General features: G+C 40.0%; 1 protein-coding gene across 1 annotated transcript in view; it reads left to right on the top strand.

Annotated features, from left to right (window-relative positions):
- The window catches only part of adcy1a (adenylate cyclase 1a), a 61,099-nt gene that overhangs the window by 22,824 nt on the left and 11,107 nt on the right, over nucleotides 1-27,168 (top strand). The window contains exons 5-14 of the mRNA XM_075484474.1: nucleotides 3,252-3,379; nucleotides 7,644-7,802; nucleotides 9,426-9,567; nucleotides 13,233-13,388; nucleotides 18,486-18,680; nucleotides 20,934-21,031; nucleotides 21,116-21,200; nucleotides 22,768-22,857; nucleotides 25,031-25,305; nucleotides 25,823-25,949. Coding sequence (XP_075340589.1) covers nucleotides 3,252-3,379; nucleotides 7,644-7,802; nucleotides 9,426-9,567; nucleotides 13,233-13,388; nucleotides 18,486-18,680; nucleotides 20,934-21,031; nucleotides 21,116-21,200; nucleotides 22,768-22,857; nucleotides 25,031-25,305; nucleotides 25,823-25,949 — 1,455 coding nt within the window. The remainder of the gene's footprint in view (nucleotides 1-3,251; nucleotides 3,380-7,643; nucleotides 7,803-9,425; nucleotides 9,568-13,232; nucleotides 13,389-18,485; nucleotides 18,681-20,933; nucleotides 21,032-21,115; nucleotides 21,201-22,767; nucleotides 22,858-25,030; nucleotides 25,306-25,822; nucleotides 25,950-27,168) is intronic.

The following is a 27,168-nucleotide window of genomic DNA, read 5'->3' as shown; positions in this document are numbered from 1 at the left end:
ACATTTATTCCCCCGAAGGCTCAACCTAAACTTAACAGCCCAAACTCAGGGCTCGGGGTCAGAAATGCACCAGGCGTACATTTCCCCCCTTAATTCAGCAGGTTTTAAAATCCCAAATCCAGACTCCTTTCTCCTGAGACGTGTCTCTCCGTCAGCTGATTTCTGCTCGCACACACATTTCTGCTGGGATAATCATCCACGTTCTGAATTCTCATATCCTCCCACGCCAGAATCTTTCTGCTCCCGTGAGCAGAAAACCAAAGCAACCCCGTCTTCTCTCCTCTCATCTCTGCCTCTTACCCTGCAGTCGTGGTGAAACCTCTGCATCTGTGTGCGTGTCACTCAGAGGCTGCCTACAGGCTAAGCTTTGGAGGATTTGCCATTATTATTTCTGATGACTGTGAGTGATACAGTTGCCAAAAGGGAACCCTGTGAATGAAACTAAAAGGAGGTACAGTGGGCTGTACAGTATATTTACATGTAACCATTCAGCTGGTTTTTTTTTTGTGTGTTCTTGCAGGTACACGTGTGGGATAATGTGTCGTATATATACACGCATATTTGTTTGTAATCAACATTTGAGTTTGTGCACAATGCGCAGTGTGACAAATCGCGGATCTGTCTGGGGATGTGTGGGCGGGACTCTACTTCAACAGCATGTCGGAGCAATTAGAGTTGGCCCCAACAACAAATGCATAAATGCTTTCACAAGCAAGATATCTGATTTACACGAACAGAGATGCAACTGCAGCATCTCATGTCGCCGGAGTCCCTCTGTTGTTGATGGTTCATCTGTTCAGTGAAGAAATAGTCTGAAGATCTGTCTCAATTTAAGTCCCTGCAGAGTTTTTCATGTCATTTTGCAGACTGTCATCTTTTATTTCTGAAAGAGGCATCAAGTTTTGCTTTAATCAACAGACCGAACGGCTTAAAATGGCAACGGTCCTCAACTTCAAAACCAAAAAATGGATTCTAATTTAAATGTTTGACCATTAGATGTGGAAAACAACTGTTTTTAAATAGATCTGTATGCATATCATGACCAAACAGCTCTGGAAGTGAACATCTCTCATGCACATCGTAGCTCGCATGCTTGAAAATGTGAACTTTTGGAGAAGCAGCACTGTGTAGAAAATATGTTGTTTGCTTTATCCTCTTGACTGTGACCCATGATGGCGAACTGTGCCGAGTCACCCCGAGCAGCAGGAGGGAAGTACGACTCATGAGTGTTTCTACATCTGAGCAAACATCATTCTCAAGTGTCTCCTTAAAGTAAAACCAGAGAAGTCAGGGAGGCTTAAAACCGTGTGCTTAAAAGATCATTTTGAAGTACGTTGCCTTTTTGCTATGCACACAATTGGGCCTGAAATGACCCTAAAGTGCTCAGGAGCTGAGATACCACAGTCGGTTCCGTAACCGATGGTCAAATTATCAGATGATCAGTGATGTCGTTCATGCTGAGGGAATACGGATCACATTTCAAAGCAGTCATGAACATTTGTTGGGATGATGTTTGTCATTATCACAGTTAAAAAAAAATCGAATAATCTGTGTTTGACTGAAGAACCTGTTGATTCCTTCAGTTGTGCGCCATCCAAAACAACCATTTAAAGGTGGGTTAGGGGTTCTTTATCTGGAACATTTTTTTTTACATATTGCTTGAAATACTCTTCACACCCCCATTGCAACCAATTAATTAAAAGTTTTGACACAAAAATGAAAAGTTTTAGTGGCCTCTAGAATGAACAATCCACGAAAAACACTATCCAATCATACTGAACGGTCCGTTAATGATGATTGGATAACTTAGCCTAGCAAGCCAGACCCGTACAGCAAAAAGCTGTACATGGGTCTAGTGACGCTGGATAGCAGTGTGGGCGGGATTAACGGCTGTCTGTCAAGTTCAACGCCACGCAATAGGATGGCGCAACAACCAATCAGAGCGATGAAGAAGTTTTACATAGTCAACGCGACGGATTGTACATCGTGGTTTGTAGTCTATGGCCTGACAAGCTGATTTCGCTTAAGCTATAAACTCTGTAAATATATAACTTTAGCAACATTTGAAACATTTTCAGGGGAGAAAGTAGTCGTTTAGACCCCCAAGGTGTTGAAAATCTGACAAAATACCGGCTATTTACAATTTTGTTCCCACGAATTCGGCGCTACTAAAGCTAGCCGCAGTGAGTAACGCACTTCCGGTTTTGACTGCTCTCGTCCCGTTAACGGAATTTGACCGTTCAAATGCCTTACCGGAGAGTTTTGTCAGCTCTGAGACGAAGATCGGCCCGCCGTCTTCGGTACATCATGCTCGCAATCGACTGGGGATTGCACAACCACCAGGGTTGTGGACGCATGGGTTGTGGAAACCCATGCGTCGTCCCACCAACGGAGCAAGCTGGTAAATTAAACTTTTACCATACCCGGTGGGCAAAACTCCGAAAACGTCCTTTTTTTAAAAAAAACAAAAAAACTTAAGTGCAGTTCTCTGTTCGTCTCGCAAAGAAAACTGTATATCTAAATTTTCTAGAGTCGCTGTCAAAGCCAACTCGAAAGACTGTTCCACTGGGCGTAGCCATTGTTTACCTCTCTGGAACTTTTTTTTTTTAACCTCTCTCTGAAACTACACACTGAAACGGCGCACCTCTGTCGTCACTAGGTAGCCCGGCATCCGACCCCGCTCCTCACGATTTGATTGGCTCGATTAAGTTTTGATTTGGAACCTCGCAAAACGACCACAAGTGACTAGACTAGCCCCGGAGCATATTCCATTTGCGGCCGCTAGGGGCGTCTAGATTTCTAGGCTATGGATAACTGATGCCGTCTATCAAACTGCAATCTGCTCCTCCCTCCCCCTCCTCCCCCCCTGTGCGCGTACCCTGCTCGTGAACGAATTACGCGTCCAGAAGCTTGGCAGGAAGCTAAACTAGAGCCAGCTTGGCTAGCACCTAGCATTATTAAATGTATAGTTAGCATAAACTAAATACTAAATAAGGCAACGATCGATGCTTGCTGTCAGAACAGCGCTCGTGCACCTTGGTGCTCGTGAACAAGCATTGCGCGTTCATGTACTCTAGAGGCGTGGCTTCGGGGGGGAAAGTCTGAAGAAAAGGGTTGGGACTTTTGACCTGTGCTTCGCTGGACTCAAAATCCAGGATCTCCTACCCTACCTTTATTGCAAAGTATCTCTGTATAGGACCACATCGGTTTGCTTCAGACGGTCAGCTGTCCGTCTCCCTGTGTTTCTGCAGGAGAATCACTGCAGGCGGATAAAGATATTGGGGGACTGTTACTATTGTGTGTCGGGACTGACGCAGCCCAAGGCAGACCACGCCCACTGCTGCGTGGAGATGGGGCTGGATATGATCGACACCATCGCGTAAGTAACGTGCACAAACACGCCGACGCACGCCCTGAAGTTGGTACACAACCTACCTGAATAACATTCCACGTGTTTGATTTTAAATGCTAGATTTGTGTGTTTTTTTTTTTTTTTTTTAAAGTTGAAGGATTTGTTGTAAATTCGACCTTTCATTTCAACTAAATAAAAACACACCTTTGGAGCTGTTGCTCTGCTGTTTTTTCATTGTTGGTTAGTCTATTTGTAAGTTAGCTGTAAGCTCTTCAGCTAACTTACAAATAGCTTACAAAATATTCAGTTATTTTTGAGTCATGTTTCCCATCGTCTTCCATCAGCTTCCCTTTAATGACACTTTTTAACGCTTTGGGAACTGAGGACACTGATTGTTGCAGTTTTTCAGAGGAATACGGGGTCTGGACCCTGATGCCCCCCCCCACACACACACCATCACAGACGGTGGCTTTAAACCTTTCTCTGAGAACAGCCTGGATGCTGTTTCTCATCTTTAGCACATAGAACCAGAAAAGCAGCTGAAACGTGGACTCACATGTCCTCTGTCTTTCCGTCCATCAGAGATGAGCTCGTGTTTGCAGAACTCGACCTTTGGTCAGCACGGAATCTGTTATATGGATTCCTCCTCGTGGGATGCACTTTATTTGTTTATTTGTTTTAATTTATTTTATTTTTTTATTATTTTTATTTATTTTTATTTATTTTTATTTTTTATTTTTTTTTATTTAAAAAAAAAAAATTATTATTTTTTTTAGTGCAATGCACTTTAGATGACGTGCAAATTGAGCAAGTTGAGTGCTGGTGAGAATTCTCTGCTAATTTTTCCTCTCCACGGACCTATTTGCTCCTTCCTTTCCTTTTTCCAAGGGACTGATCTGTTATCAGATGTGGGTAGAGCAGCCAAAAATTGTACTCTAGTAAAAGTACTGTTACTTCAGAATAATATGATTACAGTAAAAGTAAAAAGTAGTCATCCAAATAATTACTTGAATAAGAGTAAAAAAGTGCTTGGTGAAAAAACTTTATGTTGAGTAACGTCTGATTTATTTGTTAACACAAGCATTCAATCAGACAGACAAACATACTAAATAATCATCTTTAGGCAAATTAGAGTTCATCCAATTGATAAAATAAATTAAAATGAATGAATTAATTACAAAATAGCTTAAATTAAAATAATCCAGGTAAATTCAAGTACTCCAATAAAAAATAAAAAAGACTTAGGAAATGTTTAAAACATATGTAACCCATATGTAACCTAAAAAACAAACATTCACCTATCCATGGGGGGAAAAACGAGTTTAGGAAACTTAGCGCTACATGTTTCCTCAAGTTAGATGTTGAGTTTCTGCTGAAATGTGCGTTTGTTTTGGTTGACACAGAAGACACATAATGTAGCTGCTGTTTCTCACTCTTTGTAAGGTAAACATGCTTTCAGTATGAGGCCTCGTCTGCGTCTTCATTTCCCACCGTTGGTTCTGACATTTTTCATCTGTTTCTTTCTTTGTTTGCTACGACTGCTAATGCTAAAGCTAACCCGTCCCGCCGCTGAGATCGAGTACAGTCACGTGACCAGACTGCACGGCTGCGTCTGATTGGTGGAACACAGTCAGGTGGTAGAGCCTTTGGCGGAAGTCTCTCTCTGTCAGAATAAAACATTAAAATGAGGCGTACGCGGGGGGATAAAAATAATGAGGCGTAGAATACCAAAGAGGGAAGAAGAAAAGTAACCAGCTCATTGTAGCCTAATGTAGCGGAGTGAGAGGACAGTTTCTGCTGCACACATCTACTCAAGTAAAAGTAAAAAGTACAGAGATTTAAAACTACTCCTAGAAGTATGATTATTTAGTAAATGTAACTCGTTTCTACCTGGAGACCAGAAAGTCGACTCCATTCAACAGTGGTTTCTGTCCTTGGCCTTCACACACTGACAGTATTCTGATAAAACATCACGGTTCTTTACTATCTCGCATTGAACACGCACCCTCTCCAAAGATATACATGTACAAAGCGAATGTTTATTCACTATTTTTTATTTTATTTTATATTTATTCTATTCTATTTGCTTGTTTTTACTTTTTGTTTTCATATCTTTTACTGTATGCTGCTGTAACAAAATAATTTCCCAAATTGGGATGAATAAAGTATCTATCTATCTATCTATCTATCTATCTATCTATCTATCTATCTATCTATGTATTTAAGGTTTTTAGAGGATATTTGTGAAGGCAGTTTGTGTTTTCATTCTGTTGTTTAAACAACAGAAATGTTCACGCTTTTCTCAGTACTGATCGCAGATAATCTCCCAAGTTGAGACTCATTCTATTCGAGGCAAATTTGCACGTGTGCGTCGGCCTTTTTCCCCACAAGCACGTTAACACATGCAGCACCTCCACCTCATTTCCTCGTGTGAGCGCCTGCCTGTCATGTTCCCTCCCTGCTGGTCTGTCGCTGTGGATGGATGCTGCTGTAAGACTCCTTTATCTCAGAGGACAGGTGCCGCCGTTCACACTCATCTGTCAGTTTGTGAGACGGCCCTCCTTCAGCACATTTTATTTTCCACTCTTCTGTAGACACAAACACAGTTTGTCAACCCCTCTGCCGCTCTGCGTTTGCTCTCTGGACTCCGTTCTGCGACTCTGAAATGCAGATCTCCCTCTTTTGGAAGCATGTTTTTGTGTCTGAAAACAGGATATAATCTCCACTAACCCAAACCAGAACTTTAAAGGGAGTGTTCGCCTCTTTTGACATGAAGCTGTATGACATCCCATATCAGCAACATCATTTCTGAACATCTTCTTACCCCCTGCTGCGTCCTGTGAGCAGAGTTCCAGCCTCGTTTTGGCGTTGACGAAGGTAGTCCGGCTAGTTGGCTGGGGTTTAAAAAATAAAGCGTTTTGCTTCTCAAAACAATATGTGTTCAAAAGACATGCCTGCTGTGTAGACCGAAGTGCAGACCGAGCAGCAAACACCGAAACAGGTGCAGCTATCGGCAGGCGGCAGCAGGCAGTGATACGAAGGGAGAGAAAATAGGGCCAAGCAATTGTGAGGTCTGACTTTTTCCTGGAGAAAGATTTTGTGATGCAAATGTACAGAGATGGGACCAAGTCACACATGTGCAAGTCTCAAGTCATTTTTTCTTGGTCAAGTCACCTTATTATAGCAATTTTACCTGCAGAATCTGATCTTAATAAAGTGAAAACACAAAGATATAAGTAACTGTCAGTAAACATCATTGGCCAATGTGTCCAACCTGTCCACCCCGTATCATATCAAGCTAACGTTAGCTAACTACAGACTAGGCCAGGGGTGGCCAACCCGCGGCTCTTTGTCTGGTTTCATGCGGCTCTTATGTTCATATCAAAATTTTTATTTCTTTTTCCCGCTTCGTTTGAGTTCAATACGGCAGCGGTCTCCAACCTTTTTTGCTCCATGGACCGGTTTAATGTCAGACAATATTTTCACGGACCGGCCTTTCAGGTGTGGCGGATAAATACTACAAAATAAAATAATAAAACTAACACAGACACTGTGGTGTTTAGTAAATATAATAATAATAATAAACTTGAATCCACTGTGTACTTGTATGTAACTTTATTAGCAGCGTCCTCCTGACGTAACGTCCTCTCTGCCTCCTAACGCTCTCTGGTCGCTATGGTAACGCTGAAACATGCCTACAAAATGCAGATTTCTTTTTCTTAGTGGTCACAGCCTCTTCTTCCGTCTCCTCACTGGGAAGAAGCTTTCCAAACACGTGTTTTTGACTCATTTTTGCTAGGTTCGTGGGTTTAATATTTTAGCGTTGATGCGTCACGTGACCGAGACGAGAGTCAAGAACAGACGGATGGAACGGAGAGAATTCGGTCATTTTTCAAAAATAATGTGGCTCTTTGTGGTAACTGACATGTTGATGCATATCTGATATGAGTTGATTCTCTCCAATAAACACGTAAGGTATGTAGAGAGGGCATGGCTGACTGACAGGGTAGGGATCCAATCATGACGCCATTCTCAGCCTGCGCTCCCACCGGGTAATCCATATTATTTTTTAAAATAATTTATTAATTTTATATTCAAACTGAAAACATGAACTGAATAACACTCAAGTCATTCAAGTCATCGTGTCTCAAGTCAAATGCCGAGTCTTTAACTTCCAACTATCCCTTTAACACCTCGCCAAAAACTTCTGCTGCACAAATTTTTATCGTTGAAGTGTTTGTCTTTTAAAGGAGTGCATCAGGCGTGGAATTAATCTTCCATCCTCCAACAGGTCGGTGGTGGAGGCGACCGAGGTGGATCTGAACATGCGCGTTGGGCTGCACACAGGACGGGTGCTGTGTGGCGTGCTCGGCCTGAGGAAGTGGCAGTATGACGTCTGGTCAAACGATGTCACACTGGCAAATGTGATGGAGGCCGGAGGCCTGCCTGGGTCAGTACCGACAGTTTCATCCTCTCAAACTGCTCACACACATCCAGGCCCCGGAAATGGATCTTTCTGCTCAATATATGTATTTATGTATCTACTTTCAGGTGTTTATTTTCCTTAGATTTTGTGCATTTGAATAGAATTAAGTGTTTTCATACATTGCCTCACCCTTTCTGATGTACTTAATAATGAGAACAATACATCATCTGTCACAAGATGTTAAAATTGCAATTTAACTGAAGCAATGTAAAGAAGAGTTGGCCAAGATTCCTCCTCAACCATGAGAAAGTCTGATAACGTCCCACAGGAAACCATCACTGCAGCTCACTGCTGCTACAAGCTGCAGGATCAAATTCAAATTCAAATTCAAAAATACTTTATTTATCCCAGAGGGAAATTAAATGTTGATGTAGCTCAATTAAATCAAAGAGTTATTGTAGATGCTGATGGCTGTGGGCAGGAATGATTTCCTGTAGCGGTCCGTTTTGCATCCAAACTGAAGAAGCCTTTGACTGAAGAGACTCTGTTTTCCGATAACAGTCTCATGGAGAGGATGTTCAGGGTTGTCCATAATTCTCTTGATTTCAGGGGTTCACTTAGTTTTTCCACACACTGCTTCTGTGTTTTGTCTCAGTTTTCGTTCAATTAATAATAACCTGGCTTAATATTCAATGAGTTATTGTGCATCCGAGGTCGTATTTACCAAATTTTAAGCACCATATTATTAATATTATCATTATGTCCTAATAGAATAGAAATAGAATAGAAAATAGAATAGAAAAATACTAACTAATTATAATAATAATAATATTAAATGACTAAATAAATAAAAAAATTAATAATAATAATAAATAAAAAAATAATGATGATATAAAAATTTTTAAAAAGCGGTTTAAAAAAAAAACAATAATTCACCTGAAATAGAATAGAATAGAAAAATACGTTTGTCATCCCAATGGGGGAAATTCAAATTAGTCAAGTAGCTCAAAAAAAATTATTAATATTTACAATGATTGTATATTACCAACAACGATAATCATACCAATTCTAATAAAAATACTACTACTAACTAATAAAAATAATAAATGACTAAATAAATAAATAAATAATAATTAAAAAAAACATCAAAATAATATATCAAACCTCAGAACTGAGAGTTTTTCTTTTTTACATGACACGATTGTGTTAATTTGATGTTATAATACTTCAATTATTAAATAGTGTAACGATTTAAGAGGTCACCTTATTAAGAAGTTACTGTTATGTGATGATTTTATTCAGTTAAAGGATGGTAACTGGAACTAAAAATGAATCAGACCACTGATCAAAATGATATCTCCTCATTTAAGAAAACTCGTGTACGGTAACAGACAAATTTGCATTTTAAAAAGCAAAAACGAGGTCCCCCTTTTTGGCCCCATTTGGTCTCGTTTCAAGTGAAGTAATAAGATTTTAGGACTCCAGACCAGATTGAATGAGTCGTTAAGATGAAAAAAACGTATTCTGTGTGAAGTTTCAAGCCAATTAGCCTGATAAAAATAATGAGGGAGATAACGATTTGAGTCCTCAGCAACGTGCTTTCATCACTAACTGCTTTTCATCCTCTGCTTGTGCTTGTGCTCTCAGCAAGGTGCACATCACCAGGACCACCCTGGAGTGTTTAAACGGGGACTACGAGGTGGAGCCGGGCCTCGGCCACGAGAGACATGCCTTCCTGCAGAAGCACCACATAGAGACTTTTTTCATCGTGCCATCACACAGACGCAAAGTACGCCAGGATCAGTTCCTTTCCTGCATTTTCTCTCACCAAACATCTTGAGAGGTGACACAGCTGTCAGTGTTGTAATAGTTAATCCTCTGATGCTGAGAAGGGAGGCAGACCATGTGTTAAGCTGGCACACACATGGCTAGTATCACTATCTCACACCAGCTGCACATGTGCACCAGCGGCGTGTGTTTGTGTGTCAACTCAAAGCATTTTAAATCCTCGGAAAATCCACAAGCACGTACACACAAATGAGCACTTAATATATCCACGTTCTGAAGCTTTGCATGCTCACAGTTCACTGTATTACATCCCCCTCAAGCCTACTTTATTTTCATGAATGAGAAAACTCTGTAGAGGAATATTAAAGTCTTGTCATCCCTCTCTCTCCAGAAGCTAGTCACTATATACGAGTCTTAAGATAAAACATCTGGAACTGTCTCTTAAAGCTTCAAGTAAAGACCAGCGTTTACCAATACCCATCATATCAGCTGTCACAACAACTCATCAAACAAGCAACTGGACTGAATTGCAATGACAAGCCGATAAAAAGCATTTACTTAATCAATTACGATGAATGAATAAGAACATTAAATTCTCATTCTGGCGCACCGAAATCCCCATGAGGAAAAACACTGGATAAATTAGTGTATAATAAGTATATAATAAAATAATTTAAAAATAAATATTTAAAATAATGGATGAATAGATAAAAGTAAAACAAAACAAAAAAATAAAATAAAATAAATACCAGAATAAATAAATAAATAAATCAAATGAAATTCAGCTATAAGCTAAACTAAAAAGGTAGGTCTTGAGCCTCTTACAGGCTAAGTGTTAGCATGCTAACCCATGCAAATGCAACAAACTGCACGTGTTAATGCTAATTTATCTTCTGTAAAAAGTTTTTTTTATAAATTTAGTTTCAAGCCTCCAGCTTTAAAGCTTACTAAACCCAGCTAATCACCGTACGGCCGCAGATATTAAACAGCAACGATGAGAGCATCCAGTTCTGCTGGTGAAAACCTGCACTGAATAAACACAGGCTCAACCCGCTCATCTTAGTTCTGACCAAAGCAGTCCACGAGCTGCTGTGTGAATCCCTTATTTCTTGTTACAACACAAAACATACATGCATGAACTTGATCAGCTGATCAGTTGAAATTTTTAAGATGCACTCTATGGCCCAGATAAAAAAAAAAAAGGCTCATTTGTGACGACCATAAGACTTCAGTCTTCACTTTAATTAAGGTTGCTATTCTTTAATGGTTACAATTGGACAGGATACATGAGGGAGGAACCAAAGTACCCAAATAACTAGGGATGTCCCGATCCGATACTTCTACAGTACATTAAAAAAATGAAGAACGGCGAAGAAACAGATCCAGGATGTCCCTGATTTTTTTTCATTTTCGTCACTTATTTTATCATTTAACACTTATAAACAGAGCACTTCTGTGAGGTAGCTTAAACAACAAAAGTAATAAACAAATTCTTCACGTTGTAGTTTAGCGCAACAATGTCTTATATAAAAACGAGCAGCAGCTCAACTTGAAATACCTGGCAGGCATGTAAACAAATAAGAAAATAAAAGTGCCACAGTGTTCTAAAGTAAGGCCAGTAATGTCCTTTAACTGCACTCCTAATTCTTACTCTCCTCCTCTGGCTTCACAGAAGGAAATGTTCGTTTTTCTTGATGAAAACCAACATCTCTACCTTGTTTTAGCCTGTTCCTGTTCTCATCAAGGATGTTAGCGATGTCCTCGCCACCTCTTGAAATCCCAAGTTTGCATATCTCACAGTTTGCAATCGCAACGTTTTTGTCATCCCCTTTAAAATGGCTCCACACCGCGGACATTCGGCCCCCAGCTTCAAGCTGCTGCCGTGTTCTGCTTCGCTTTACGGCAGCAAAGTGACGTCATGCCGCATGTTTCTATGTGGAGTTCAGACCAGAGACATGAAAATTCGGGGAGTTATGATTATTGTAGTTGGGGATAAATACCTTCCTCAGTCGAAATAAATGCAATGTGGAGGCATTGGAGACCCATCCAAGATGGCGGCCACGCTGATACGTCAGTCTGAGGCGTCTACGTATATTATGTCTATGGTTGAGACGGTCTGACTCTGTACCACCACATAACAGTAAATACTAAGCTGCTGTTTTGTCCCATTTGTTGTGAAATATTATAGTTCTGATAAAAAAAAATAAAATAATGAGATTAATAAACATATATAGATAGGCTATATATCCGATCAAGTCTGAAACCTTGTGATCGGATCGGGACATCCCTACAAATAACAATAATAAAGAAAAACTTTTGGACTCGCCTAACGGTCAGCTGTCTCTGCAGCCAACTGTCCATCCCTTGATATTTGCAATAGTAATTATCCCAGAGAGTATATAGTAATATTTTATCGTACAGGTTTTATTATCTATTTTATTATTGCAAAAGTCTGTTGCTCACAGGGTTTTATTTTGTAAAAGTCTGCTGCTCACAGGCTTTTATTTTGTAAAAGTCTGTTGCTGTCTGCTGTGGAACAGGAAAAGAAAGTAATCGGCGGATCCACCAAACCTGGAGAAGGGTACGGAACTTTTACTCGGCCATTTTCATTTTAAAGTTCTTCCAGACGGCGGAGTCGACAGAACCAAAGTCATCTGTAAACACTGCCAAGTTGAATTGTCTTCTCAGCGTAGTAGTTCCAGTCTAAAATATCACTTAAAGGCAAAACACACAACTGATAGCAGCAAGTCATTCAAGGAAACAGACAGTGGAGCGAGGCTTCTACATAAAAACTACAGAAAGATGCTGATGTTAAAAGTGTGTTTGCACAACAAATGTTATGGCACTTTCATTCATATGGCAGCACATTTAAAATAAAACTAAATGCTAAAAGCTATACACTACTTTTGGATTCATTTTTGGAGTCTGCGTACAAATGCGATTAATCAGGGAAATCATGTGATTAATTAGATTAAACATTTTAATCGTTGTCCCGCCCTAGTAATTATCCCAGAGGGTAGTTGCCGCGACCATATATGGGATTAAGAGAGTCTGGAAAATGGATGGATGGATGAAGTAGCTGCATAAATTCTGATCCTGTTAAAATAAAACAAATAAAAAAAACTTAAATAAATAAAGCAAATCACAACAAAATGACCACAAACAGTATTTCATGACTCCCTCTTCTTTAAGATTCCAGGTCCTCTCAGACTCAGACGTCCATATAATATCTTCCTCTGGCATTTCAAATAAATTTACTCAAATGGAAGATTTCTTTCCATGTCTCACAACATTGCAATGAGCAGAGACTTTGCAAAGCTTTGTAAATCAGCCCACATGACTCATTTTAATGGTTTCCTCCACAAATGTTGCACCTTGAAAGGGAAACACTCATAAATGCATGTTGAACAGGGTGCAAAGATCAGTCAGTTCATGCCTTTTAGGCTCTAACTTACTGCTGCACATCAGTGGTGAATATCAGCAGCATTTGATGTAGAGACTGAACTGCTGTATGGTTGTGTGGCAAACAAAACCATTCAAATGGTAAATTTAGTCCCTAAATGACTAAATATGTGTGCCATACAGAGAAATGATTAATCTGCATTTATTCTTCTTTATTGCTTCTTTTGTTTTTTATTGCGTGTCTCTAATATCTATTTTTTCCAGATCTTTCCTGGTATCATCCTGTCAGACATCAAACCAGCCAAGAGGATGAAGTTTAAGACGGTGTGCTACCTGCTGGTGCAACTCATGCACTGCAGGAAGATGTTCAAGGCCGAGATCCCCTTCTCCAACGTCATGACCTGCGAGGATGACGACAAGGTGTGTGACACGTGCCGGAGAGGAAAAAGGGTCCGCGTTCCTTTAGCTTCCAATGTATCGTAAGAGATTACCGACCGTGCGTGTGTTTAACGTTTTTTAAAAATGAATCCTGCTTGGACACGTAATCTGCTCATAGACAAGCACATAAATCATAATCTGCTTTTGTGGATTTTATACCCTTATCGGTGAAACGGAGCTCCATTAAAACAACGTACTGAGAAGTAAATCAGTGGAACAGATCTGACAAGAAGCCACTGCTCTCCTACCGTCTGTGCAGGATTGTTACGTGTGCATAAGTTCTCATGTGTGTCTCATTATCTTTGTGTCAATATAAGCTTTTAAACTACTATGATGCAGCAAGGCCGCTGGTTCGTGGTTCAGTCGATTAGTCGGTGCACGACTGGGGTCATCACATTGTCTGGCTGTTGGAAATAGCCTGCCGGCTATAATCCGCCCAGCTGTGCGAGCTCGGGCAGGAGTTGGTGCTTCATGACTCTGATGAGGTTGCATTATGACTGCTGGTAATCACCCACAGCCTGGTATCATCTCCTCTAATAGCATTAGGCTCATTGCTACATGATTATCCAAGAAGCCAAAAAAAAAATCCACCCTTTGTGACACAGAGAAGTTTCATAATAGAATTATAACACTGCAATTTGATGAGTTCTAAATAGTGTATCATCGTATGACACGTGACAAGCTAACAATGCTAATATTTTGAATAATGAAGACTATGGCTGTGTTCGAAACCGCATACTTCTCCTACTTCTCATACTAACTTTTTGAGTTAGTATGTCAGTTTGAGTAAGCGAGAAGTTCCCGGATGCATACTAGATTCTCTGAAATGTTGGGTATGCATCATGAGGTTACTACTCATACTCAAACTACCCAAGATGCAACGTAACGTGACGTCGCCGATCGTCATTTCCTGTCAAAACGGCAGTTTCAAGCTAGCTACAACGAGGGTAGGTTCACTTCCTGTTTTCAAAACAAAAGCACCAATTGTATCGTAATGGCTTTCCCTATGATAAAAGGCAACGGGTATTTTATTTTGTGAAAATAACAGGAAGTGCGTTGCTCACTGCGGCTAGCTTTAGTAGCGCCGAATTCGTGGGAACAAAATTGTAAATAGCCGGTATTTTGTCAGATTTTCAACACGTTGGGGATCTAAACGACTACTTTCTCGCCTGAAAATGTTTAAAATGTTGCTAAAGTTTACAGAGTTTAGAGCTTAAGAGAAATCAGCTTCAGGCCGGCTGATTTCAGCTCGGGCAGGAGTGAAATGCATTGTGGGTAAACGCTCTGCATACTGTCTGATCAATGAGTAAGGCTGTGTTTGAAACCGTAAACTTCTCCTACTACTCATACTAACTTTTTGAGTTAGTATGCGAGTTTGAGAAAGCGAGAAGTTCCCGAATTCATACTAGATTTGCCGAAATACTGCATACTCTGCATACTGTCTGATCGATGAGTATGCAGTATGTTTGTAGACCTCTAATACAAACCTTAGCAGTACAGAGGGGGTGTTCTATGAAGCTATGTTGAGCTGAAAGTCAGAGTTTTCAGTAAAAGATGGCTCTTTTAACCCAGCGGACCCAAATGCTGGACAACAGAAGGAGGAGGTGAATTCGACAGGCAAAGGAAAAGGTAACTCTGGCAATGAAGAAAGGAAAACCTGGAGGATATGTACTGTGGGAGGTGATAACAAACAAGGATCAGGTGTGGCAATCAGTAAGGAAGTGTGAAAACACATGAGGGTAAACTCTTTAAAATAAAACAGGAAGTGATGACATCGACTGATGTCAAATTTAAAACCAAAAGACAAAGTCAAACACAGAAACTTTAAAACTTTTAGATTTAGATTCTCATCTGAATTAAATCATGTAAATATCCAAACATGTTGAGCAACCAAATGAGCTTTGCATTTGCAGAAAAATGACATGTCCGCTGTTGCACTGCGTTACCATGTCAACCAGCGTCGCCTGGTGATGCAGAAGGAGTTTTTATATCTTTTTCTCAATTAACAAGTACAGAGGTCCTTTCTGTTCTCTTGTTGTCAGAATTGTTGTGTATTTTACGCCACTTAAAATACAGGTAATTACTGTTTTTGATGCAGAAAAAGCACAAAATGACATGTTAAACATCCATTTCATCGAAACATACAAAGGTGATGATAGCCTGAGCAAAGAAAGATCGTCACTACTGTTGTAGTCCCTGTTATCTGCGAGCGGACATTTTGGTTTTCTTGATCCATTTAACACAAATTAACCACGGCTGTGTTGAACTTGATTGAAATTTGGGTAGTTGGCTTTGTTCTGTGCAATTTTGTAAGAATCCCACTGCCATTAAAGTAGTCCATGGTATGCATGCACTCTGTATACTGACCTTCAGGATCGTGTGTTTTTTTAAGCACATACTCTAAAATCATGCTTCAGTCCATTTTCTACTCAACATAACGAATTATATTAAACGTATCTGTCAACTGGATATAAAGTGTAAAAAAAAAAATAAAGCAAATCTTTAACACCATAAAACTAGATATAGGCTACTTGGGATTCAGGTTTCGGTACAGCAGCTGCTTGTTAATTAGCAGATCTAACGCACAGTCAGAGGAAAACTTTATTTTACCAAAACATAGCAAAGTGCAGAAATCTGAGCAGATGTGGAGCATCTTGGTCTGTTATCGAGTCCACAGTATTGATCGGTGCTCTTTATTACACCCCTTGGCAACTTGATTAAATTTCTCCCTCTGTAATTAACTTCTCCTCTCTTTTTCAATCTCTATATCTCCCCTTCCCCACCAAATTTAACCATTTTTATCTATTTTTTAGCCAATGAGAACAAACTCTTACCAGATAACGATGGCAAAAAACAGCAGAGCACCCCTCCAAAGGTGGCACTTCTGTTTAAACCTTCACTTTCTCTGTTTAGATTTAGCTTAGCTGCCAAAATTTTTTCAATTCTATACTCCCCAACAAGAGCCTTTAAGTTAAGGATTAACTTAAAGATTAATGCTAATGTTGTTCAATGTTTCAACATCAAAAAGCTGTTGAAGACATGAGCTACTCCCGTGGCCTAGTGGTTAGGGAGGTGGACTTAAGATCAGAGGGTTGCAAGTTCAAGTCCCGCCATTACCTCTCCCTACACCATTACCTCTCCCTACACCTCTATTCATGGCTGAAGTGCCCTTGAGCAAGGCACCTAACCCCACATTGCTCCAGGGCCTGTAACCAATACCCTGTATCTAAATAGATGTAAGTCGCTTTGGATAAAAAGCGTCAGCTAAGTGTAATGTAATGTAATGTAATGTGAAAGCAAGCTAACTGTGCTAAAGTTTAGCATTAGCCATTTTACTTCAAAGTTTTTATCAGTGAACGTTTCAAAAAGCTAGTGTTAGAATTCCAGCATGCTGAAGAGTAGCATGCTGACGGTATATCCCATTTTAAAAAGCATATAAAGAGATATTTTATTGCTACAGTCTCTGATGTTAACTTTTAAAAGTTGCTAGCATAACTGTTACCATGCTAACTTGTTAGTGGCTTCACACACGGCTCACTTGAGTCTAAACATAAACTATCTACTTTGCTATTATTCCTAATTGATGGCAGTGCCCAGGTATCACAGAATATACCAGCTTTTCTTTTATATTTCTGTAATTTAAAGCATATTTTTAGTCCCTTTATCTTTGTTTTTGTCATGCCCTTCCTGAGTTTATTGTTTTTACTCCTTATCTGGATGGTTTGATTTAAAGTTTGGGATCGTTGTGCTGCTTTCTATGTTGTCTTTGTTTGTGATCTTTGTGTCCCAAAGTTTTGATGAGGCGGAGGACTGTTTTATTGGGGGCCTAGCAGCGAAGCTGCTAAGGCACCCATTTTGTTAGTAGCTTTTCCTATTATTATTGATCCGTTTCTCTGCGATTGAAGTCTATGGCAGCACCATGAACGCTATGGTAAAAAGTTGTGAAATTTTGCACACGTATTTAGCACAGTGCCAAAGTCAACCTCAAGAATTTTATGCACCAAGAGTGTACTCTCTAGCGCCACCAACACGTCAAAGTTCAAAGTGCATTCAGCTGCATAACTTTGGACTCCAAATGTCACAAATGAGGCACCGTTTGAATCCTTTTTTTCTAAGCCATTTTGAATTTTATCAAAAACCTTCAAAAAGCATTTACGGTCACAGAGATTGTCCGATTACCACGAAACTTGGCACATAGACTCGTCAGACCAAGCCGCACAAAAGTTATCGTGTGGAATTTTTAATTACGCTTCCGTTTGACTGTAGCAGCCAATCAAACTCGGCGGCGACGCTGCCAAACCGAAAGTGAGGCCATATCTCGGCAACTGTTTGATGTTATGACATCAAACTCCTAACGCAGACTCATGACCACATCTTTGAGAGACCAAAGAAGTTTGGTGAAGTTTGCCCTTTAGGGGGCGCTATATGTAGCAAAAATGCATTTTTGCTCATATCTTTGGATCCCTTGGTCCAAATTTCATAAATGAGGTACTGTTGGAATCCCTGGATGCAGACGAGGCCAACGCACCTCATGACGTCATTTGCGCCATATTGGATTTTCCGCCATTTTGAATTTTATCAAATACCTTCAAAAAGCATTTACGGTCACGGAGATTGTCCGATTTGGCACTTAGAATCTTCAGACCAAGCCGCACAAAACTTATCATGTGGATGTTTTCATTTCGCTTCCTTTTGCCCGTGGCAGCCAATCAAAATCTACGCCGACGCGCAAACAGGACATTAGGCCATATCTCTTTGATGCATTGAGGTATCGATGCCAAACTGGGTGCATGGACTCATGACGCCTTCCTGAGCGGCCGTAGCTTTGCCTATTGTGCCATGCTGCTAGGCCTCCCCATCGCTGCTTGCAGCTATATTTTGTTTAGTTATAACACAATCGTTTAGTCCTGAGCTGACTACTCTCTACTTTTATATGCCTCACCACATAAAGCAGCAACTATGTGAAACAGCAGCTACATTATGTGTCTTCTGTGTCAACCAAAACAAACGGGCATATCAGCAGAAACTTAACATGTAATTTGAGGAAACTATGTTGTCTTTTTTGTGTGTCTCTGACAGCGGAGAGCCCTGCGGACCACGTCCGAGAAGCTGAGAAGTCGGACGTCTTTCTCAGCCACGGCTGTGCAACACTCGCCAGGCACACGAGTCAACCGCTACATCGGCCGACTCATCGAAGCGCGGCAAACCGAGTCGGAGACGTCGGACCTCAACCGCTTCACTCTGTTCTACAGGAGCGGAGACAGGCAGCGCAGGGTGAGGGCATGCACACATGCACAGAGCATCTGCAGGGAAGCAGAAGCTTGGATTTACATCAGCATGCTCGTGTGACAACTACATAGTTTGCTCATTACACGCAAAGGCGAGATGCTTCGTGACTGCATGTCCTGCCCCCCTCTGTCTCACTCGCACAGCACACCCCACACAGTTTATAATTCTCTTTCTCCCACGCCTGTTGTCTGTGATGTGTGTGTTTGTGCGTGAGTTTGTGTGAGGAATCCACCCACCCTCTCAGGAGGGGATGCAGATAATGATTCGGGAACGTCTGAGCAGCACACGTGACAGCGTTCTCATATGTGTGCGTGGGCGGTGTTATAAAGGAGGCGCAGAACAGGGATAGGTTTGTCTGCCTACATGTGTGTCTTTGTGTGTCTTTGTGTGTGTGTCTTGACATTCAAACAGCTTGCAGTGGAATTAAAATCGAGTTCAAAAGTAAAAAAACAAACAAATAAAAAACTTTAAAAACTTGAACATATTCTAAATGTGTGATTCTTCAAGAAAAAGACAGAATTTAGTTGAATAAGTTTGTTTTTGAAAATCTGACAAAATACCGGCTATTTACAATTTTGTTCCCACGAATTCGGCGCTACTAAAGTTTCTGTTGCTAAGCTTCCTGTGTGTTTGGTGGATATGTGTACATGCACAGCATTATTCCAACTATTAATAATATTCACATTGTGGTGTTCACATTAGTTGCATATCATGTTAAGGAGTATGCTTCAGTTAAAGCCCACGCTACATCCTTTTAAGCCACTGGGGTGTTTGTGCGCATCCCAAGCCTTCATTATATTCATATATTTTAAAAACAGGAGAGTATTACTTGAGTCTTCTTTTTTTTTTACCTGCAGCCATCCTCTCTCAAAAAGCTTTAAAAGTCTCTCAAAGTTGCTTATAATTAACCAACCTGGCAACTTGGCAGCCAAACGCATGCGTCATATAGCCGCTGTGTGTGTGTCACCAGATGCCGTGAAAACATGGTAAAATGCTACATAATGTGAATAAAATCATCACACGTCATGCAACCTAATTCCTTTAAGTCTGTTTTAAAGTATTCACGGATCATTCGAGTTACATTTACTTGAGTAAGTTTTTGAAAAATTCTCCTTCTAGGAGTAGTTTTAAATCTCTATACTTTTTACTTTTCCTTGAGTAGATGTGTGCAGCAGAAACTGTCCTCTTACTCCGCTACATTAGGCTACAATGAGCTGGTTACTTTTCTTCTTACCTCTTTGGTATTCTACGCCTCATTATTTTTATCCCCCCGCGTACGCCTCATTTTAATGTTTTATTCTGACAGAGAGAGAGACTTCCACCAAAGGCTCTACCACCTGACTGTGTTCCACCAATCAGACGCAGCCGTGCAGTCTGGTCACGTGACCGTACCCGATCTCAGCGGCGGGACGGGTTAGCTTTAGCATTAGCAGTCGTAGCAAACAAACAAAGAAACAGATGAAAAATGTCAGAACCAACGGTGGGAAATGAAGACGCAGACGAGGCCTCATACTGAAAGCATGTTTACCTTACAAAGAGTGAGAAACAGCAGCTACATTATGTGTCTTCTGTGTCAACCAAAACAAACGCACATTTCAGCAGAAACTCAACATCTAACTTGAGGAAACATGTAGCGGTAAGTTTCCTAAACTCGTTTTTTCCCCCCATGGATAGGTGAATGTTTGTTTTTTAGGTTACATATGGATTACATATGTTTTAAAAATTTTCTTAAGTCTCTTTTATTTTTTATTGAAGTACATGAATTTACCTGGATTATTTTAATTTAAGCTATTTTGTAATTAATTAATTAATTTTAATTTATTTTTATTGATTGGATGAACTCTAATTTGCCTAAAGATGATTATTTATTATTTTATATATTTAAAGTTTTATTATTTATATTATTATTTCATATTTGATATATTATTTAGTATTTTTGTCTGTCTGATTGAATGCTTGTGTTAACAAATAAATCAGACGTTACTCAACAGTTACTCAGTACTTGAGTAGTTTTTTCACTGAGCACTTTTTTACTCTTACTCAAGTAATTATTTGGATGACTACTTTTTACTTTTACTTGAGTACAACTTTTGGCTGCTCTACCCACCTCTAAATATATATGAACTGGCTTCACGTGTAAACAAACCTCGATCTGGACCAAATGGAAAAGGAGTCGATGGAAGGATGGATGGACAGATGTTGATTAGCAATCTTTGTGTTTGTTTCTTCATCTCTCAGTACAACCAGGTTTATGACGACCATTTCATCGGTGCGGTGGTTCTGTCACTGATCCTCGCCGCTCTGTTTGGCCTTATCTATCTGCTAATGATCCCGCAGTACGTACTCCCCCATCACACGTTTCCTGAGACAGTCAGACATACAGTAGCCGTGTTACACTCTGGTTTCTGCTGGTCTCTCAGGGGGATGCTGGTGCTGCTGCTGCTGCTGCTGTGCGTCTGTTTCCATGTGGCCTGTGTGATGTACCTGCATCTCACCAGTGTTCAGGTACGACTTCAAACCTCTCAGCAGCCTGTTCTGTCTTATTTCAGGTTTTTATCACAAAAACAGAGGAACAATTCTATCATTTTTGACATTTTCTCTGATTCCTTAGAGTCTCTATAGTCCTTTAGTGACTTTGGGACTAATTCAGTTCTCTTTATGGTTGTTTCTCTTCAGTCCACGCAGTTCTATGGAATTATTTTTAGGCTTTTTATTGTAGTTTTGTGAACCTTTTGTGGTTATTTTGAGTCTCTTTGCAATTATTTTGCCTACCTGTAGAATTGTTTTGTTCCTGTTAGGTCATTCTGGCTGTTCTGAATGTCTTTGGGATGGTTTTATGCCTTTTTGGTTCATTTGAAAGTCCCTGCAGTTGCGTCTTTCCACAAATGTTTGGAGTTTTGAGCTGTTTTAGTGTCGTTTTGAGTGCCCTGTTTTCATTTTTGTGGTTGTTTTGAGTCCTTCCGAGTCTCTCTGTGCATAATTTTAGGAGTGTTTTTGACATTTAAACTGCAGAACTGGCCTTGTTTTCAGAGAGATGGAACTCGTAGTAGTTAAATATCTGTACTTTTTAGGTCTCTGGTTATTTCACATGTTTTCAGAGGTATTTATATTTTTTGCCTCTTGCAGTTGTTCTCATTCTGCGTGGGATTGTTTTTAGTATCTTTGCCATCATTTCACAAGTGATCAGAATTGTTTTGAGTCTGTGGTTGTGCTGGCTGTCTTTGTAGTTGCTTCTCAAACTGAGTGATTTAGTGTTTTTATTTTATTTTTGCGTGCTGTTTTGCATCTCTTTGAGGTAAAGTTGTAACATTTCATAGCTTTTTGTTGTGATTTTTCTGCATATTTTGTTGATTTTTGTCACATTAAAGTATATATATGAGCAATACATGAAAAGTAATCCTAAATTTTCAGTTTAAGCACTTTCTTTAAACTTTTTCTCACCTGTTTTGCATCTCTTTGAGGTAAAATTGTATCATTTCATAGCTTTTTGTTGTGATTTGTCTGAATATTTTGTAGATTTTTGTCACTTTATAGTATATATATGAGCAATACATGAAAAGTAATCCTAAATGTTCAGTTTAAACACTTTCTTTAAACTTTTTCTCACCTGTTTTGCATCTCTTTCAGGTAAAATTGTAACTTTTTATAACTTTTTGTTGTGATTTTTCTGCATATTTTGTTTATTTCTGTCATTTATATATATGAGTGATTTATGAAAAGTTATCCTAAATTTTCGGTTTAAGCACTTTCTTTAAACTTTTTCCCACCTGTTTTGCAGCATTTCACTAATAATGTTTTTCTTTGTGAATAATGCTACAAATGCTGACTGGTGAGACTTTAGTTTACAGCGGGATCACATGCCTAACCTTTATATGACACCTTGGCTTCATGCTCCATTGGGCGGTCATCATAACCTTTAGTGTCTCCTTTAATAGAGCTCCACAAAATCTCCTCATTTCCACTCGTGGCTAATGATGTGTCCAAAATACTATTAAAGTCGATAAACAGGTGCTTCATTTACCCACTCTTTGTGTTCCGCCTCATCCTTCCCTTCTGTCTCCTCTGGTTTTAGTGCCAACCGGGCTGTCTCACCATCCAGATCCGAACGGTGCTGTGTGTCATCCTCGCTCTGCTCACCTACTCTGTTACCCAGGCCTGCGTGGTAAGTCTGTGGCCTGGATCCCATTTGTTTGAGTTTGAAACAAACCGAGGAGCATCTTTGCATACAAAACAAAAAGTGTTGAAAAATTCATCTTTTTCCAGACTTGCATACCACATGTCTTCCTTAAGGGCTGATGCGCTGTGCCAGCAAATTGTGACATCGGTTGGACTCATCTTGAACTGAGAGCTACTCTCCAACAGTATTTGATGTTTACAATAATTGTGCCTTCTATAAAGATCTATAAAGACCTGCTGGCACTCTTAACATCGTTTTTTTGGCGCTCACCGCCTTCGTGAAGTCAAGAACGCCCGTGATAAATTTAGATTTAGATGGCCGAGTCGGTACTGCTGTCAGTGGTTGTTACCATGTGACCTCAGCAATGAACCAAGCTCATATGACAACAAATAAAAACTATCCGAGGAAGACAACCGTGAAATAATCCAAGAACAAACTCTTCTTATGTTATTTTTTTGTTTGCTCTTTAAAAACACATTAAAATGTGCATTTATAGTGTGTTGCAAAGCATTTCTGGTCTCGTGGAAGAGGCTGTACATGATTACAAATGCATGGATGAATATGGAAAGAAAGTGTTATTTCAGACTTTTTGTGGCGTCGTCTCATGGACTTTGATCCTGTTAAACATTTGAGAAAAAAGCTAATAAATTGTATAAACTGGTTGATACATTTTTCTGATAAGAGATCAAAGACGTGTGATTTGAATTTATGAAAAGGTTGAAAAGGCTTCATAAAGCACTTAGAATCATTGCCCCACTTAGTCAGTGGGGTCACATGGCACTGAAAGGATCGGATTATTGGCTAAATTACAATCAGACTGAGTTATTAAGTGCATGTAGACACCTTAATCTGACTATAAATTGGATCGGATCGGGTTAAGACCCCGAGATAACTGGGCTGAAAGTCACTCTAAACCTGCTTGTAGACGCTGAAGCTCGTGGTGAATCAGACTTTGCGTTCTGCGCATGCTCCAGATGTTTTCCCGGGGTCGTGACCCGGAAGTCAAAGGAGACGATATTCCTGTTGTTGTCACCGTCAGAAAGAAACAAACAATGCGATGGAGAATGCTCCGTTGGGCATCGAGTTTGTGCAACAAGCAGCTCATCACAGACCAAATGTAGAGGGACGTAGCTTCATCTGGCTCTGCGTTCTCCATCTTTCTCCAATGCCTGAGTTTGTTGTTGTTGTTGGTGGTGAAGAGGTCAACAGGAAGTGGCTCTATTAGCAACAGTTGGAATGGGTACAGCGCCACCTATCATACCGGGGTATGACACGCTTTGTGCCTTGATCCCATTCATCCAACTTTCCGGTTGAAATTAAAGTCACCATCTTACTCTCTTACTAATCCATGCTCCTGATTGGTTAACGTTTTAAGGGGTTCTCTGCACCCTGCCGGGTGGCAGAGGAGATATTTAGATGAGAAACAGTGACTGCATTTTACTCCTACTACTCCTACTAACTTTTTGAGTTAGTATGCGAGTTTGAGTAAGCGAGAAGTTCCCGGATGCATACTAGATTCTCCGAAATGTTGGGTATGCATCATGAGGTTACTACTCATACTCAAACTACCCAAGATGCAACGTAATGTGACGTCGCCGATCGTCACTTCCTGTCAAAACGGCAGTTTCAAGCTAGCTGCAACGAGGGTAGGTTCACTTCCTGTTTTCAAAACAAAAGCACCAATTGTATCGTAATGGCTTTCCCTATGATAAAAGGCAACGGGTATTTTATTTTGTGAAAATAACCGGAAGTGCGTTGCTCACTGCGGCTAGCTTTAGTAGCGCTGAATTCGTGGGAACGAAATTGTAAATAGCCGGTATTTTGTTAGCGTTTCAACACGTTGGGGATCTAAACGACTACTTTCTCTCCTGAAAATGTTTCAAATGTTGCTAAAGTTTACAGAGTTTAGAGCTTAAGGGAAATCAGCTTCAGGCCGGCTGATTTCGGCTCGGGCAGGAGCGAAATGCATTGTGGGTAAACTCTCCGCATACTGTCTGATCGATGAGTATGCAGTATGGAAGTATGTAGTATGTAGTATGCGGTTTCGAACACAGCCGGCGACTCCTGTAAAGTAGCCTGGTGTAGAAATGGAGCATCTGATATAGGATGAGCTGTGGATCCATTGAATCGTCGTCTCACCCGGCTTATTTCCTTCCAGGTGGGTTGTGTACCATGGGGAAGAGTTGAGACCAACTCCAGCCGCTTTGTGGAGGACGTCCCCGCTGACGCTCTCGGGGTCGAACCTCCCAACAGCACAGCGGGGGACGGGGCCGGCCCCAACATGGCCTACGCCCTGCTGTCCTGTGTGGCCGGCACCCTCACCGTGGTCCCTTACCTCCGTGTGTCGTCGCTCCCCAAGATCCTGCTGCTCCTCCTCCTCTCTGTCACCTACACAGTTGTCATGGAAACCAGTGGCTATCGCCAAGCCGTGGGGTGAGACTGCATCTGATGTGGTGCTTGTTGTGGAAAAGATGTTTTTTTTTTCAAGTTTCTTAACTGTTTGATTTTTACATCCACTTATTTCTCTTACTCTTCTTAATTTTTTTTAAATTCTAATTCTAATTTTTATTATTATTATTATTTATTATTATTATTTATTTATTTTTATTTATTTAGTCATGTAATGTTATTATTAGTTAGTAGTAGTATTTTTATTATTATTGTTAATATACAATCATTGTAAATATTAATATTTTTTTTGAGCTATTTGACTAATTTGAATTTTCCCCCATTGGGGGATGAATAAAGTATTTTTCTATTCTATTCTATTTCAGGTGAATTATTATTATTTATTTTTTTAAACGCTTGTTTTTCTTTTTCTTTCTTATTCGTTCCATATTTTAAATCAGTCTTCCATAATTTCCTCAAAAGTGTGAATAAACAACATTAAAACTGCGGAGAAACAAATCTGACTCATTCTGTTTTTGTGTGTTTTTTTTCCGTTTTCCAGCGGTGGCTTTCTCCACACTCGAGGTTACGATCCTGTGTTGGCAGTCCTGCTGTTTTCTGGAGCTCTGGTTCTTCACTCAAGACAGCTGGACCTTAAGCTGCGGCTCGACTATCTCTGGGCAACTCAGGTCAGTCTGTGTTTGTAGCAACAAATCATTCACTTTTCTTTATAATATGATCGTCAATTACTCTGCTAAGGAATGGATGCAACTTTTATTTCTTTATACATTGTCACAAAAAGAGGAAACGGCTGCTGACACTTCTTCTTTTGCCCTCCACTTGTCCAGTTTCCTCAAATGTTTTAAGGACACACTGCACACCATGCTGAGATATGCCAAGTTTTCAGCTAACAGCTCTTTGGGAATCACCTTGTTGCTGCAGAAATCCTGTTTTCTGTCTGTCACACTGTGTTATCTTTGCTGTTTTTCACACATGCAGCTAAAGAAATGGGAACAAATCTTAATTCCAGTCTAAAACCCACAAAGAGCTTCTAGATTATTCATTTCTGGTGGCATAAAGCAGTTTCATCATTTAATTTATATTAATTTTTCCATAATTAGTCATTAGATTATATCTTATATTCCTTTTTAAGCTTTAAATTGAATCTTATTTACTTTTTCTTGATGTTGAATAACATATAATTCTTATTATTGTCTGTTCTTTCCTACTTTTCTACTTTTAGACGTGATAACATTCATTTTTTGGGGATTTTTAGACAGAATTTCTTATATTAATTTGACTCTTTTGGTAACTGAAAGCAGTTTTAACGTAAATGTACAAAAAAGTTGAAACTATGAAGCTGTTTTTCACAGATGCAGCTAAAGAAATGGGAACAAATGATGTGTCTCTGTGACAGGCTGCTGGGAACAAAGTGCCTAAAGATCCGGTTTAAAATGGCTTCTTTGCTAAGTTGTCTGTTCCGTGTGGACACAACACTGGTTCATCCCTCGAGTTAGGAGCCTTTTTCCTGCCTGAATGAGTCATAGGTCAGAGTTAATGCCAAGTTTTCAGCTAACAGCTCTTTGGGAATCACCGTGTTGCTGCAGAAATCCTGTTTTCTGTCTGTCACACTGTGTTATCTTTGCTGTTTTTCACAGATGTTATTTCAGGTTAAACATTGTAAATGATTGAAACGTCACTCAAAGTCTGGGTGGAAGCGACATGTTTTCTCTGGTCTTGAATGGTTAAGAAATATATTTTAAACTAATGTAATGTGATCAATTCTGAGGTAGCAGTAGCTCAAGTGGCAGCAAAGGCTGGCCATCTGTCTTACGGATGGTACTTTGGTGTCTTTAAGCAACCTACATAAATCATTTGCTGTCAACTTGAGTGTTTCCGAGGAAAATA

Source organism: Odontesthes bonariensis, chromosome 15, assembly GCF_027942865.1.
Source record: "Odontesthes bonariensis isolate fOdoBon6 chromosome 15, fOdoBon6.hap1, whole genome shotgun sequence".
NCBI classification, from domain to species: domain Eukaryota; kingdom Metazoa; phylum Chordata; class Actinopteri; order Atheriniformes; family Atherinopsidae; genus Odontesthes; species Odontesthes bonariensis.
Note: the sequence above shows the minus strand (reverse complement) of the source record. Positions and strands in the feature narration are given on the sequence as shown.